We start from the raw sequence: 14,798 nt of genomic DNA, 5'->3' as shown, positions 1-14,798 counted from the left end.
ACGGCGCAGGAGCCGCACTATCAATATGTTATTCAAGTATGTTTGTTTGTTTTGAATGTTTATCTTCGGACTGACAAAGCCTTGATTGGTTATTCCTGGTAGTTTCGCATACTTGTAGAGGTTCTTGACGTAGGGCGGTTACCGAGATTGGCAGAGTGAAGTTTCCGATTTTTGAAGTGTTGTTGTCGGGAAATTATTCCATCCACTAAGTGCCACTGAATGGAGAGCGGCTTTTAGATTAGGTTGCTCAAGCGCATACCCCGAGAGTCGAACCAGCGCCGCTTGATCTTAAAACTTCTTTGTACACGAAGTTACGCGGTGACCAACTGAGCTAACGGGGCGGACAAAGTTGTTCAGTATTGTCTCAAGCAACTAAATGTGAAATGTGAACTGCATCTACAATGATTGCTAAAAAAATAAACAGAAACCCTCAATCAATCAACACTTTGCAGCAGCCTGTAACAACCCAGAAAAAAAATTTCAAAGAGTACATCATCATCTTTCCAAATTTGTAAAACAAAGAAGTGTTGTTGTTAATCAGAATACTTTAACTTAAACACTTTTATTTTATTGCAAACAAGCGCATCAAACTCTCTTGTGAATCAACTGCGTATAAACACATGCACTCTAAGAAGGTTTATGACGTCAAAATACTAGTGACCTGGTCACAATGCCATGCGCAACAAGTGAGTTGCAAATCAACTCTAGAGATAATAATACATGACATCGCTTCTGGAGCACGCCTTTTGTCACAAATACATGACATTTGTCACAAGCATGACATCTGTCACAAGCATGACATCTGTCACAAGCGTGACATCTGTCACAAACATGACATTTGTCACAAGCATGACATCTGTCACAACCTTGATATTTGTCACAAGCATGACATCTGTCACAAACATAACATCCAACATACTATCTGTCACAAGCATGACATCTGTCACAAGCATGACATCTGTCACAAGCATAACATATGTCACAAACATAACATCCAACATACTATCTGTCACAAGCATGACATCTGTCACAACCTTGATATTTGTCACAAGCATGACATCTGTCACAAACATAACATCCAACATACTATTTGTCACAAGCATGACATCTGTCACAAGCATGACATCTGTCACAAACATAACATCTGTCACAAGCATAACATCTGTCACAAGTTTGACATTTGTCACAAACATGACACCTGTCACAAGCATGACATCTGTCACAAGCATGACATCTGTCACAGGAGAATAACACTTAGTGAAGAAACATACGACGAACGAAAATTCCACGCTATTTCCTTTGCCGAATCTCAATTAAAAATGTTGTGTTGTTGAAAGGCGTAGAATATAAATTCGGATAGACGGGTAGATATGATCGAGAGGTAGAGTGCGATGTTCCGGACAAAACATCCAGAGATGCTTTGTGTATATCAAGAATTATTGCAGTTTTTTTGTTTTTTTTTTGTTTGTCGTATCCAGGCTTACACCTGGTGGTTGAAGATTTAGATTAAGTGGACGGGAAGGCAAGGAAGCCAATCTTCGTGTCCACCTTCAGGCATGCCTTTTAAGTGTCCTGCCAAAGACACAGCCGCATGCTCTTGAGCGGTGTCGAACCGGCGCCCTTTCGATTGCCGTTCAAGGGTTCTCACCACTCGGCTACGCAGCTGACAGCTGACAGTTGCTTTAATGAAAATAAAATAATGAAACTCACAAAGAGAATCATAACTAAAACAAAGGTCAGCGACAGTTGACAAAGGATTTTGCAAGAAAGCTTCAATAACATCACGTTGGTCAAGGAAGAAGATCTCGAGCAAACAACAACTTTGCATCGGCGCAAGTGAACGAGGGTCATGGGTTGCCTCCAACGTACTGTGACGTCATAATACAACTAAGGAATGAAGGCATTGAGACTGTTCACAAACTTGAAAAACGTGTGAAAGGCCATACAGACACTGCCCAACTAAGGCAGAATGTACCGTTCAACTAGTGTGGGCTGCTTGCAACAAGTTAAGTTGTTCTTGAGTCTTAAAATTGACTGCATTGGGGAGTATACTTCTATTTACTGAATCGCATAAATAACTACGTTAAATAATGTTGTTTTTATGTCTAACATTGAAATTTCTTCCTTTGTATGTTTTCAGGGAATTTCTAGAATTTCTGGTACGTGTTTTGATTGTCTGCTGCTCCTGTCTTCGCCCAGGAGAAGATAGGATTTGTGTCACCTTCTGCGCCTGAGATGTGAAGATGCTTCTGTCTTCTGTATCTGAAACTGTAACAACCCGACGATTGTGTCAACATAAAACAACTGATTGTTGACCCATAAACCAAAGCAGATCTTATTGAAATGTAACCTGTGTAGGTTTTGAATAAAAAAGAGAAATGATTTAAGAAAAAAAACTTTAAAACAATAGAAATCAATAAAAACATAATAACTTTATGTCTTTTAACTTCTCAAGAAAAGCGCTTTTGTTTACATTTGTAATGTATACCGCTGCATTCCGCGGCCTCACTTAACAGTGTAGTGGCCGCCAGTTGGTAACTCCTGACATAAACAACAAAGACTTACACAACAACGACGGCGGCGATGACGACAGCCAGGATTAGAATAACAACAATCGCTGCAATAGCTCCCGTGCTCAGGCCTGCGCTTGCGGGCTGGGGTTGAGGCTGGGTTGGCACCCCTGCATAGAAGTCATAACAGCACTGTTTACTCAAACCTTGCAACCAAATGTGCTTATTTCATTCAAGTAGCGTTTTATTTTAATGTGTGTTAGTTTAGTTAGCCGTTGCCTGGCCTACTTCACGTTTTTGCCTTATTTGGAGCGATAATGAAGGTAATAATTAATAATTCAATAATTAATAATAAAGTAATAATTCTAAACAGCTTATTTTGAATGTCATGTCAGAATCGGATGCAGATAATCATTTCTCCAACAATTATCATCTCATAGAATCTGTCGCGGATTTGCTTCATATCGATTCTTGACTCTTCATTCTTTGTCGACCTCTTGCGGTTTTTAACATTAATTTTGCAATGCTTATGAGGGCGCTTTGTTCACTTGTCACCCATTGGAGGTTCACATCTTGCAAAGCCCCATATAGGATCACAACAACAGTTGCGGATCTTCCAGTTTGCAATCCATACATTAAAAGTCCTTATTGTGGCTTTGATATTTTTTTTAAAGCTATATCTACACTGGTGCGGACATAACGTCTGGGAGGTACTTTCCTAACTATTGAAGGAAAGCATTCTGCAAAAGGTAATGTCTTGACAATCCAAGCAATTTTATCATTGTCACTAACAATGGATGATGATGATAATGATAGCATATTACGAAGCAGAAAAAAGTCATTCGTCTTGTACAACAAGCGTTATTGTTTGCTATCAATCGATTCTAAGGGTTTGATCAAAAGTTACCCCGACCTGTCTTGTCACCACTCGTCCCAACGTTTGAAGAGGATCTATTGTGAACATTAATTCAATGCCGTTCCACCATTTGCATAGCTTAACTTTGTAATGTTAGAAGAAACCTATCCTAGCTTGAAGATGGCACGAATAATATTGCGGCAAATGGTGGCCATTGCTGATAGCAGTAAATTCCATAACCGCCTGGTAGGCTATAGTTTAACGTTATGTATAAAATTGTAACTAGTTAGTTTACTAGTGTCTACCGAATGTTTTCATACCTTTAGGTGTGCCTGTTGCTTTCACAGATACGGTAGATGACGCTGTGGTCGTTTCCTTAGCTGCCAACCAAACGATAAGAAGGATCAATATCAATCAATCAATCATTTTATTTTTCGTCATTAACTCGTCCGGGACGAAAAAGATACTAACTACAAAAATCGATATAAACCTACCAGCATGTTAATGAACGGGAAAAGGTGGCAAAACCTTGAAAGGTTTAAAACGAGCCTGCATAGAAAATCATGTGGTAGGCTATATGTCTGCAAGCACGGTCTTTCTAAAAACAGGTTGTCTATAATATTTATTTTACACAAGGCATTAGACCTCTTTTACGGAACGAGAGTAGTGAAGGTTGCCTTTCAAATTACATAAGTACCGGAGCCTACTTACTTGGGTCCAGACAGTCCAAGTGGTTTAAGTCAGTGATGATGTATCTGTTGGTTCTTGGTTGGCATTCATTCCATAACGACCCGTTCAAAGTATCTCCATAGGCAATATTGAGTGACGTGTTGGAACAGCTGATGTAAAATCCCTGTTCTCCATCGATGCACGTTGGATTCTCCACTTTAAACTTGGTATGATTGATCGACGAAGGTAACGGGCATGTGGCGCCTGCGAGGCAAAGGCGTGTTTGCACAAAGACTTTTAAATACAGGAACGGTATAAAAGTGATTGAACGACATTGGTTCAATTCTTGGTGTGTAAACTCATCAAAAGCATTTTAAAATACCCTCATTTTTGTTGAGGGGTAGAAAAGAAAATGGAAGAGCAGTAGGGAGGAGAATGGAAGATCTGCAGAGAGATGGGAGAGCAGACAAGTTGAGTGCAACGTTATCCACTAACAAAGTTTCATTTTAAGCAATAAAAAGTGATCGTCTGGGCCCTGGGCCGTTCAGAGGCTAAATTGGGCCCGGTACAAATAACATTACCGGGCCCTTAAACAAGACACCTCTGAAGGAACAAAACCAAAAGCTTAAGATCACGGATGGAACAATTCAAGTTCTAAGGAAACTGTTCATTGCAAACTAGTTCAGCACCAACATTTATGCAAATCAACGATTCTGCAAGAATTCAGCTTCAGAAACTTTCTCATTCTAAAAATTGATAAATATTTTCTTAATCACTTCTTCAAACATTAGAGGTAACCATCCAGACAGTTTCTGGGTTACTTAGGTTTATTATGAAAGTTGTCAATAAATAGAATACCGACTTGTCACTGTAAGTGTGAATCTGCAGTATCCAACGTTTCCGGCGCTGTCTCTTGCTGTGTAGGAAAAAGGGTGCACCCCAACATTGTATGACAGTTGAAATGTCGGGTTGTTCAATATCAAGTCCTCAACATCTGGAAAATATTTCTTTGCAACGTCCTTAAGACATATAATTACGTATAGGTATCCAGTCAAAACACAATGATGACGAAATCCTTTAAGTTAAATCAGCAACAAAATGTTAACAGAGACAAACTAATAATTTGAGACGACGACGTCATAATGATTTATGAATACGACGACGTCATAATGTTTTAGAATTTAGATAAACAAATTCTTGACTAGCTGATATCACTCTAAATTTGATCAAGAAAGATATAAAATTGGAATGATATTTAGGATCACTTTCACAACATATTTTGAAGGTATCGATGGAGAGTCGAGCTAGCATCCTCTTATTCAGAGGTCTCCTACAAGTCAACAGTTGTGAACTGAGCAAATGTCACTTCCGTAAGTGACAATTGAGCTAGCAACATTTCAGCAAGTGGCTGAAAAATGGCAAATGATGAGACTGCAAAAGTAACAACTCAGCAAGCCAAAACTTGGCATGTAACAAGTCAGAAAATTCAGTTTATCAAGCGATGACTAAAAAAGTCCGATGCTAGGTGAAAATCTCATTTGCTGACTAGGGCAGTAGCTGAAATGGGCTTGCTGAGTTGAAGCCCTTGCTGAGTTGTGGCATGCCGAGTAGTCTGACGACCTCTCACTTAACGGGTGTGCAGTGCACATTAGACCAATCGACCAATTCACTCTGTAATTATTATCATGCTCTTGCAACATCACTTTCTTATTATCTTACCGCTTAACAATCATCATGGCAATCATCTTTAATACGCTTACCCGTGTTGTCGTCTGTCCACTGGGGGGCAGAAGGAGTAAACAAAACGCTTTTCACACAGTGTGGAGCCTGAATCAAAATGTCGTTCGAGCAAGTGCCGCCATGAGTTGGTGGGCCATCTAAAGCAGGAATGAAAAGAAAAAATATCACAAAGATGCGAATCTAAGCAACAATACCGAAGTACCAGCACTAATAATGGCGTGGTGGTTTGAGCGCTCGCCTCTACATGAACGATGGAGTGTGCATCATTTCCCTTTATAATTTATGATCGCTATGCGTGCTCTAATACTGCACAACAAAATAAACCAGTCAATCAATCTGCCTTGGTAGACATGGGTTCAATTCCCCATCGGGTCATACCAAAGACCTTTAAAAATGATACTAAACTTCATTCTTGCTTGGCACTCAGCAGATGAGTGGGTTTAGATACTTCCCCGACGTCGTTCGCAACTGTTAAACATTTTCCCCTCGATGTCAGGGGAAAAGCCTTTTACCTTAAGGGCAAAGCAAATTGCGTTCGAACAACGAGGAGGACTCCTTCAATAACCATGCACTTGATTGCCATTGAAAGGCTGTCAACGTTAGAGCCTGAGAAGGAACCCAAATTGCCAAACAAACAAACAGCCCTAAACAACTTAACAAAAATGATATGATTCTAGAATCTAGATAGAACATTGTGATATAAATTATTTTCGAAAGTTGCTTATGTTGTTGATGTCAATAATTATATATTAAGAGCAAAAATGGAACATAACTCATATTTTCCTCAACCCGTTTATTACAGTACTTCACAATTTCTTTCAGCAAATAGTAACTTATGTTGAAAACCAGATCAAGCTTTTAATGACATAATCTCGTGCTTACCAAGTGTTTCCGGTGGGACTTCCCCACAGTTGATACCACTCTGATCTTCCCCGTCCCCGCAAGCACACTCTCGGGTGATGTTTGATGTTCGGATACATATATTCGCACAGGACGAGCTTAAGTTAACGCATGGGTCCAAGAGGCCATCTGAAATGTTTAATGATAATGGCTGTAAGAAAAAAGTAAATTACTTTTAGCACAAAATAAAAATAAAAACAATCTCATTTTTGTAAATTAGGCAAAATTGGTATTTTATTTTGTCTTTCAACATTATCCTGGTACAGCAGAAAAAACAAAATTTTCTGTTTTTACAAAAATCTGAGATATTGTTTCGCCTTCCAGCACTGACTGATCCTCATCGCGGCGGTTGGTCGATTGTTAGCAATGTGGCGGGGTGAGAACACCCGCGCGACACTCGGAAAGACGGCGGTTAAAAACCATTTTCCACTTAGCAGCACTTGGCGGATCGCATAAGTTAAAGAAAGCAACATCTGCATCGGCGACCGCGTTTGCTTTGTCTAACAATTTTTTGTTGTTGTTGTGGGATTGTTATACAACAATAAATTCTAGATTGATGATAGAATTTGCTTCAATCAATTGATCTCACCGATGAAAAGTATACGCAAGCGATCCGAGTGAAAGACGGAGAAGAATCGCGGCTCGTAGAAGTCGTTCACGACCTGTCGATTGATGAGGACGCGGTCGGTTAGATTCACTCTGCTAATTCCTGTTCTCGGTTTAGTGGAATAGTAAAAGACGGAGTTGTCTTCGTAAATGCTGCAACAAAGCAAACATAACGGCATGTCAGCTTAGCCAAATCAACAATCACTATCTGAAATCAGCCAAACTTAAATTAATCAAAGCGATTGATGTGAAAATTATTGAATGAAAAGCCATCGGAAAAAGCAATGCTTGCAGTTTGGAGACTTGTGTAATGAGCTTACAAGCAATGAAGAGGTATTAAACAAACTTACATTTTCTGCAATATTTCTGTCTTATTTAATATAATAATATAATGTTTGTTTTTATATAGCGCTGGACCCATTACAGACATGCACTGCTCCTCAGTGACTGAACGTTTTCAGAGGTCTGAAAACGTTGCATTAATGTAAAATGAGTGAATTTGGTTTTCTTACTCGATAACTTTGCTTGTAGTAGATACTCCTGGGAGGTCAAATCGTGTCCTATCTGAAGGTAGCGTTCCACTCGCCGAGTTCAAAGAACTCTTTGATATTTCGTACAATATTGTTCCTTTGCGGCCAGTGGTGATATACACCAAGCTTCCTGGAAAGTTGTAGAAGATTTCTATAAGCTTACATCAAGTAATGTGCTAACATGTGAAAAGCTTCTCATAAGAAAAGTTCAGAAGCAGCTACAAAACAACGCTAAGATGTTTTAGCTCAGTGGTTCTTAAACTTTTTTGTATGTTTTACCCTTTTAACAAAGATGAACATCAGATTTACCTCCAACGTATAAAATGTTGCTCATTTATTAAACAACGAAAGTAACAAATTCCATCAGTTATTTTCAATACGACGGCTGTCCCCTTGCTTTTAGCAACCAGGCTTAAACTGCACAAACATTGAACTTAAAGCACATTGCCTGCTTGCACACACGTTGCATGCATGTCAACTGGCCTGTTGCCAGCCATAGATTTTCAATTATAATATTATAGTGTGGTACGTTCAACAATACTTTCAAGAAGAGAGCATTTCTTAAACAATGGTATAATTTTATTGTTTACATGTCTTCAAGCTTTTAAATATATTTCATCGTTATTATAATGTAAGTATACTGTAGTAACGAAAACACCAGCAACTAAAATTATAAAAGTTTAACCTAAACAAGGTTTAGCACAAAGCAAATGTGAACCAGGGTTGTTTGAAATAGAAAGATTTATTCTTGTTGTAAAGAACTTTGTTGCATTTAGAATTTGATGGAGAAAAGATTGTTTTTTTATTAAATAAAATTTGGAAGCTTTAGTTTGGGATCTCAGTTCAATTTTTGCTTGCGATATCGAAATGGAAATAAACGGTCTCAATAATTTTCATTCATTTTGAAGAATCCTAAAAAAATAGTTTTGTGGCATATGTTTTGAAAATCACTTTTTTAATGTTTCTTCTACATTCAACACCAAAATATTTCAATTGATTTGAAGCAGATCTCACTCGTTATCCAACTCACGTGGATCATCGATGAAAAGGGCTCCTGGGTTAGTAAGACCCCCCACCAACAAGCTGGGGTTCGCCCCATTGAATTTCATCCTCCATAACTCCCCCTTGTCTGTTCCGTTGTAATAAATCCAGTAGACGAACCTTAAAACAAACTGGTGATTATCAAGCAATTGTGGATCTAGCACACAAGAGTAGGCTATGATGAATCGACAAAAACAAGCAACACATGACATTCTGACATTTGTTCGCCCGTTAGCTCAGTGGTTACGCACCGGCTCAAGATCACGCGGCGCTGGTTCGACTCTCGGGGTGTGCGCTTGAGCAACGCATTTCAGGACTGCTCTCCATTCAGCGGCACCTAGAGAATGGAATAATTCCCGGCCACAACACTTCAACAATCGGAAAACTTCACTCTGCGAATCTCGGTAACCGGCCTTGCAGCAAAAACCTCTACAAGTATGCGAAACTACCAGGAACAAGGCTTTGTCAGTCCGAGGGTAAAGATTCAAAACCAACCAAACCAAACCAACATTTTATCACGCAATCATCTACCTACTAGACCTGCATTAGCTCATGAGTTTGGCCTCTGATCAAGCGTTTTAAAAGTGGCAGTTCGGCTCTCTGTCACTCTGCGTGGCGAAGTGATTGGAGACATCTAAACACCAAGCGGCGCCGACACGATGCGTAGAGAATTCTAGCGATGGATGAAAATGGAGCGTTTTATCAAAAACTGCAGCTCCACATGCACCAACAGTTATCAAAAAAACTCTTCGGAGACGATTTGAGGTCTTAAGAGTCTACATCTGCTTGTTTAGACTTAAAATTATTAAAATAAATAAACTATAAAAACTAACTTGTTGTCTATGTCTAACGCCAAGGCTTGAATCTGAGATGAGTTTTGTCTCAACAAAGTTTTCACGTATCTGGCGTTTCCATCCATGATGTATATGTTGCCTGTATTTGCATCAGCGTAGTAGATGTTCCCCGTGATATGGTCGATGGCCATGCTTTGCACTGAGCATAAGTCAAGTTTTTGTAACAATAGAAACAACGTATGCACTGCATGTGAGCCTCTGTGCCAACTGATGTACTCTGCCTTCGACAAATTGTTTGTCAATATAAACAATAGAATGCTGCAAAACAACATCAAAAATATATATTTGAACAAGGAGGCCTCAAATTGAACATGCTATCAGTTGAGACTGTCTTGAAAAGCGGTGAGTATATGAGCAATTACGTAAAATGCATACGTGAGATAGAAAGTAAGTAAGTAAGTAAGTAAGTAAGTAAGTAAGTAAGTAAGTAAAAAGTAAGTGAGTGAGTGAGTGAGTAAGTAAATGAGTAATATAAAAAGAGAGTCAGCAAACATGTGATAAAAGATCTATCAGTTTCATAAGAACAATATCCAAAAATCTCAAAATCTAAATGATAAATTAAATTGAAAGTTATTGTTTACCTTGAAGTCCTCGCCTGATTATGGCGGCCCCGGATCCGTTGTTTGAACTTTTGTAAAGCGCCGACATCTTCCGATCGTACCAATAGAGATTCTTATTCACAAGGTTCATGGCCATGGCGGAAATATCTGGTTGGCTTCCTGAAGATACAGACAAGTTCGGGTTTAAATTTAAAGATAAAGAAGCTGTGTACCGTGTACCAGCAAACATACATAGGGTTGGCCCATGATACAAGAGAAGGATTCACAGAGGATACAAACTGATATTCTTAAATCAACAAGTGAATAAAAATGTAACCTCTCAAGGTTAAGGATTCAGTGCAATAATCTTTCCACTGCAATGAAGAGATCCTTAAGATTGAAACATTGTCCAATGTTTGCAGTTAGTAATGTCTTTTTAGATGTAACTGCAGACAGGGCACACCGTCTCGGTCTTCCGGCCTCCTCAGTGCAGTAGATATGTACTTTTTGGAACAAATGAAAAAGCGTTAAAAGTCATGTGATTTTCACTTTGTGTGGAGCTACATGTACTTGAAAGGTTCGAGTTTATTGGTTAAACTTGTAAATGTTAGTTGTGACTATGACCAAATAACCTACATTGTGAACATATAGAGCAAAGCATCATCATCTAGCGGAAGTCATCTGACAGCAAAACAAATCAAATGCGTTACGTAACAATCTGTAGCAAATTGCATTAAAAATAAACAGCAAAACGCGTTGCCATCGCGATTCTGGTGACGTCAGTTAGTCAAAGTGGATGCAAAATGTCCACAGCTTATTTCAATCGACTGCCAATTTACAAAAAAAGAAAAATTAAAGATTTTACTAAATCCTGAATATCCAGAAAGAAACAAAAGCTGTCAGATTTCAGTTTACGTAATTGTTGATTTGATTCTAGTGTAAATTCTAACATGCGTTCGAAATAAAGTTTCCAGCCTCAGTTTAACTTTAATTTACATCTTGCCAACCCACCTATCGGGACCGCAGTGTAGTTGAGAGGTCCTGGAAGCAATGAAATTTTGAAGATTGCCTTCTGGACAACGTCGGCAAACACCATAAAGTTGTCAGTAATAGGAACTGCGGAAAAATATGACAAGTCAAACATCGATAATGACATCATTTGTGTGCTTGCTGTGGCAAAAATGTAACTTTTGAAAAAGAAGCGTTTGTGCAAAGCATTGCAGCTCAGTTGGTTAGCGCGTGACTTCGTGAACGAAGAAGCTTCAAGATCACGCGGCGCTGGTTCGACTCTCGGGGTGTGCGCACAAGCGACGCATTCTAAGGATTGCTCTCCATTCAGCGGTATCTAACGGATGTAATAATTCCCCGGCAACAACATTTCAACAATCAGAAACTCCACTCTGTCAAACTTGGTGACCGGCTGCGTCAGTGATTCAAAGCCTCTACAAGTATGCGAAATTATCAGGAATATGCCTTCAAAGAAGCTTTCCCAGTCCGAGGATAAAGATTCAAACAAGCAATAACTAAATTGAAGGAGAAGTCGTTGGGTTTGTGAAAACAACAAGAACAGAAGTGAAGACCTCAGAATCAAACCTGGATTTAGGAATTGGTGAGTATTTGGTATGCAAAATGAAACAATGCAACAAACTTGCAAACTTGTCACTAATAATTCGTAGGATATAATGTAACTCAGATGAAGAGGAGTCTACGTCAAATCACGTCACTTCCATTGCACTGTAGTTCACTTTCTGTGCAGTGTCTTTGTTGCATTCACAATTTTGTGAAATGCGTTTTATGTTGATAGTGCTTCCAAGACAACGTGGCTTGTAGAAATGAAAAGTAATGTTGCAAATTTCGAACAAGAAATTTAAAGTTAAAAACAATTCAATAATTAACTGAACAAAAATAGTTTGCACACGACACACTCCTCTTAAACAATCTCTTGAAAATCTTAAAAAATCTCCTCTTACCTGTCTTGCAGCCAGTATCTCCAGATTTCACATACCCAACCGAACAAGCACACACTCTAGTGGTGTTTGTTGGTAGACATATGTGGTCACATGTTGGCATACCATTGCATGTACCATCGGGAGAAGCTGAAATCAAAAGAGGGTCAGACAAAGATGTTGAGATAGAGGATTTATAGCTCCTCGGTTCAACCTCTAACCGAGACCTGATCTTTTTTATTCAACTACTGTACAGTGTACATTGATATCTATTGCTAGAAACTAACAAGACAAAATGAAGTTTATCTTATTTGAGAATATGCCAAAAGTAATTGAGGAACCAAACTGATTGATATGTACGGTTACCGTATATATATATTGGATAAAATAATAAAGCTATAAATTTTCAATGTTACTTTATATAGAAACAAATATGTCCACAGAATAATCCCTTTAATAGGAGTACTCTTATTAGTATTAGTACTCTTAAAAGTATAGGAATACTTTTAATAGGAGTAAGTAGGAGTAATGGAAACTCTACAATCCTGCACGTTCGCAAGAAAATACAGTATACCTTGACATATTTGTGCACACTGCACAGTTATACCTCGATGAGTAAAACAAAATGTAGAATAGACCACAATTTTTTTTGCTTTTAATATGGTCATGGCCTTTGTGAAAACACGTTCAAACATTTGGTCGTATTTTTGTATAAGAAATTAAACTTAAGCTGCTTTTTATAAATTTTTCATAAAATGTTGTTTTGTCCACTCGTTGGGCGATCACTAGAAGCAACAAAGAGTACAACGCACCTTCATCTATGGAGAATTCTTCATTCTTGCTGTAAATTGCCAATGCTTTCATTTTTGCTGGGTAGGAAATTACTCGGGGAAGCCCCCTGTCTTTGGGGAGTAGTTTCAGTTTGTAATAGAAACCCCGTCGAAAATGATAGTAGTCTGCTTGGTCTGCCAGGTAGATCGTGTTCTGATGGAAGAAGACGCTTAGTCCAACCAATCTTAATTTCAGGGCTGCCAAACAAATTAAAATAGGCCTACAGCGGATAGTTTGCACTAGAAACTGTCCATCAAGGGGCCGCATAGAAATTTAATTTTTAAAATAGGGTCGCGCAATAATAAATTTTGGGAAGCCGGAGCTGACCAAAACACCTACAAGCAACTTCTTGATCAAAAATAAAACAGTTTTTTTAATTCTTTTAAAAACTTTGAAAATCTATTTGGAAACAACAAGCAAAAGTAGAACTCGAGTGAGACGTTTTCCAATTTCGTTCGATCAAGGCCTCAATTACTATTTGGAAATATTATTTTTAATTTCTTATATTTTAAAAATAACTAACTTTAAGAAGTTAATCTAATGGCAACCAATTCATTTTTGTTATGCCTTCTCTACTTATTTTGATTGACAGGTGACTTACCAAGTAAGCGGTGATTCCCCAAACCCTTGTCCTGGTCAAGGTGGAATGAAGGGTCCTGTTGGTGCCGTCGGTGTTGCAACTCATGATCGCTGAGCGGCTTCCGGCGAGATTGGAAGCCCAGTAGATCCTAAGTACAATGCTAGAGGTCAGGAATAGAAGAGAAACTATTGCGTCACACGATGTTTCATTGCAGGAACTATTTCAGTTCAGAAGCGATGTTTCTCGTGATTTAATCGACTCTTCGGCGTTATAGAACTACACAATTATCATAACAACAAAGACTTCATTGTTGAAAAGGAGCGATCTTCCTGGCGTCAGCACTACCTGACTACTCACTATAGAACATCGAGCATTGTGTTTCGCTAACCATACCGGTGTAGCCTCCACACTAGCCATCAAGACTTTTCCAAAAACATGTGTTTCTCGGCAGTCGAGTGTAGCAGGAACTCAGCGACAGACACGTGTTTCGCCCATGAGGCTGGGCTTATCAGTATCGCACCACTAGTTCCCGTCACATAGTTCTCAACCGCTGCTTTTGTCAGTCAATTGAATTCTGACAAAAGCAGCGGTTGAGAACTATGTGGCGGGAACTAGTGGTGCGATACTGATGAGCCCAGCCTCATGGGCGAAACACGTGTCTGTCGCTGAGTTCCTGCTACACTCGACTGCCGAGAAACACAAAGACTTCATTGTTGTGAAACAATTTGGATTAAGTAAAATAAAGCAAAACGTTCCATTCGTGTTCAAACACGATATTCAGCGACTGCCAAGATAACAAAGTCACGACCTGATTATGAACACTCTAACTAACGTTTGTCAATTCACGTTTTTCATCTTCATCACTAATTGCGGAGTGAAACAACAAACTGCTGACCATGTTGGTCTTGAATGTCTCATTTACAAGGCACCTAATGGAAGGCGAAGCCATGGACTTCTTAGTATTAAGAAGTCCATGGCAAAGCAGAACCACGCAAAGCTACACTCACCTGGGTTCAATCTCCTGCCCTGGAATCTGAACAATCCTGTATCATTCCATGGACGAAGATCACAAATTAAACTTGCTTTTGCAAGACAGATTGTATGGATTCCAGCACGTGAATTATGACGAGAACTTACCTGTCGTCTGTGTAGTCGAGAGCCAGAGTTCGAATATCAGCGTTTGCCGAGTAAATGAC

General features: G+C 39.0%; 1 protein-coding gene across 1 annotated transcript; it reads right to left on the bottom strand.

The window, feature by feature from the left end:
- Nucleotides 1–1,390: 1,390 nt before the first annotated feature.
- Nucleotides 1,391–14,798, bottom strand: LOC145781938 (low-density lipoprotein receptor-related protein 6-like). The gene is made up of 17 exons (XM_082593638.1): nucleotides 14,740–14,798; nucleotides 13,624–13,750; nucleotides 13,004–13,175; nucleotides 12,216–12,341; nucleotides 11,257–11,361; nucleotides 10,288–10,425; nucleotides 9,686–9,845; nucleotides 8,842–8,972; nucleotides 7,794–7,941; nucleotides 7,265–7,434; nucleotides 6,658–6,804; nucleotides 5,796–5,912; nucleotides 4,898–5,029; nucleotides 4,078–4,299; nucleotides 3,687–3,746; nucleotides 2,566–2,680; nucleotides 1,391–2,268 (listed from the first exon to the last, which is right to left on the bottom strand). Exons 2-17 carry the CDS (start codon nucleotides 13,705–13,707, stop codon nucleotides 2,148–2,150), a joined length of 2,148 nt encoding a protein of 715 aa, XP_082449764.1. The 5' UTR covers nucleotides 13,708–13,750; nucleotides 14,740–14,798; the 3' UTR covers nucleotides 1,391–2,147.

Source organism: Aplidium turbinatum, chromosome 13, assembly GCF_918807975.1.
Source record: "Aplidium turbinatum chromosome 13, kaAplTurb1.1, whole genome shotgun sequence".
NCBI classification, from domain to species: Eukaryota; Metazoa; Chordata; class Ascidiacea; order Aplousobranchia; family Polyclinidae; genus Aplidium; species Aplidium turbinatum.
The sequence above is the reverse complement of the archived record's forward strand: the minus strand, read 5'-3'. Positions and strand labels throughout refer to the sequence as shown.

Bases quoted from the DNA above. Each gene is read 5' to 3' on its own strand.
- LOC145781938 (XM_082593638.1), bottom strand. From the start codon at position 13,707: ATGAGTTGCAACACCGACGGCACCAACAGGACCCTTCATTCCACCTTG. The intron at 12,342-13,003 runs GTGCGTTGTACT...TTTTGATTTCAG, and splicing joins AGAATTCTCCATAGATGAAG to CTTCTCCCGATGGTACATGC. The intron at 9,846-10,287 runs GTAAACAATAAC...ACTTATGCTCAG, and splicing joins AATCAGGCGAGGACTTCAAG to TGCAAAGCATGGCCATCGAC.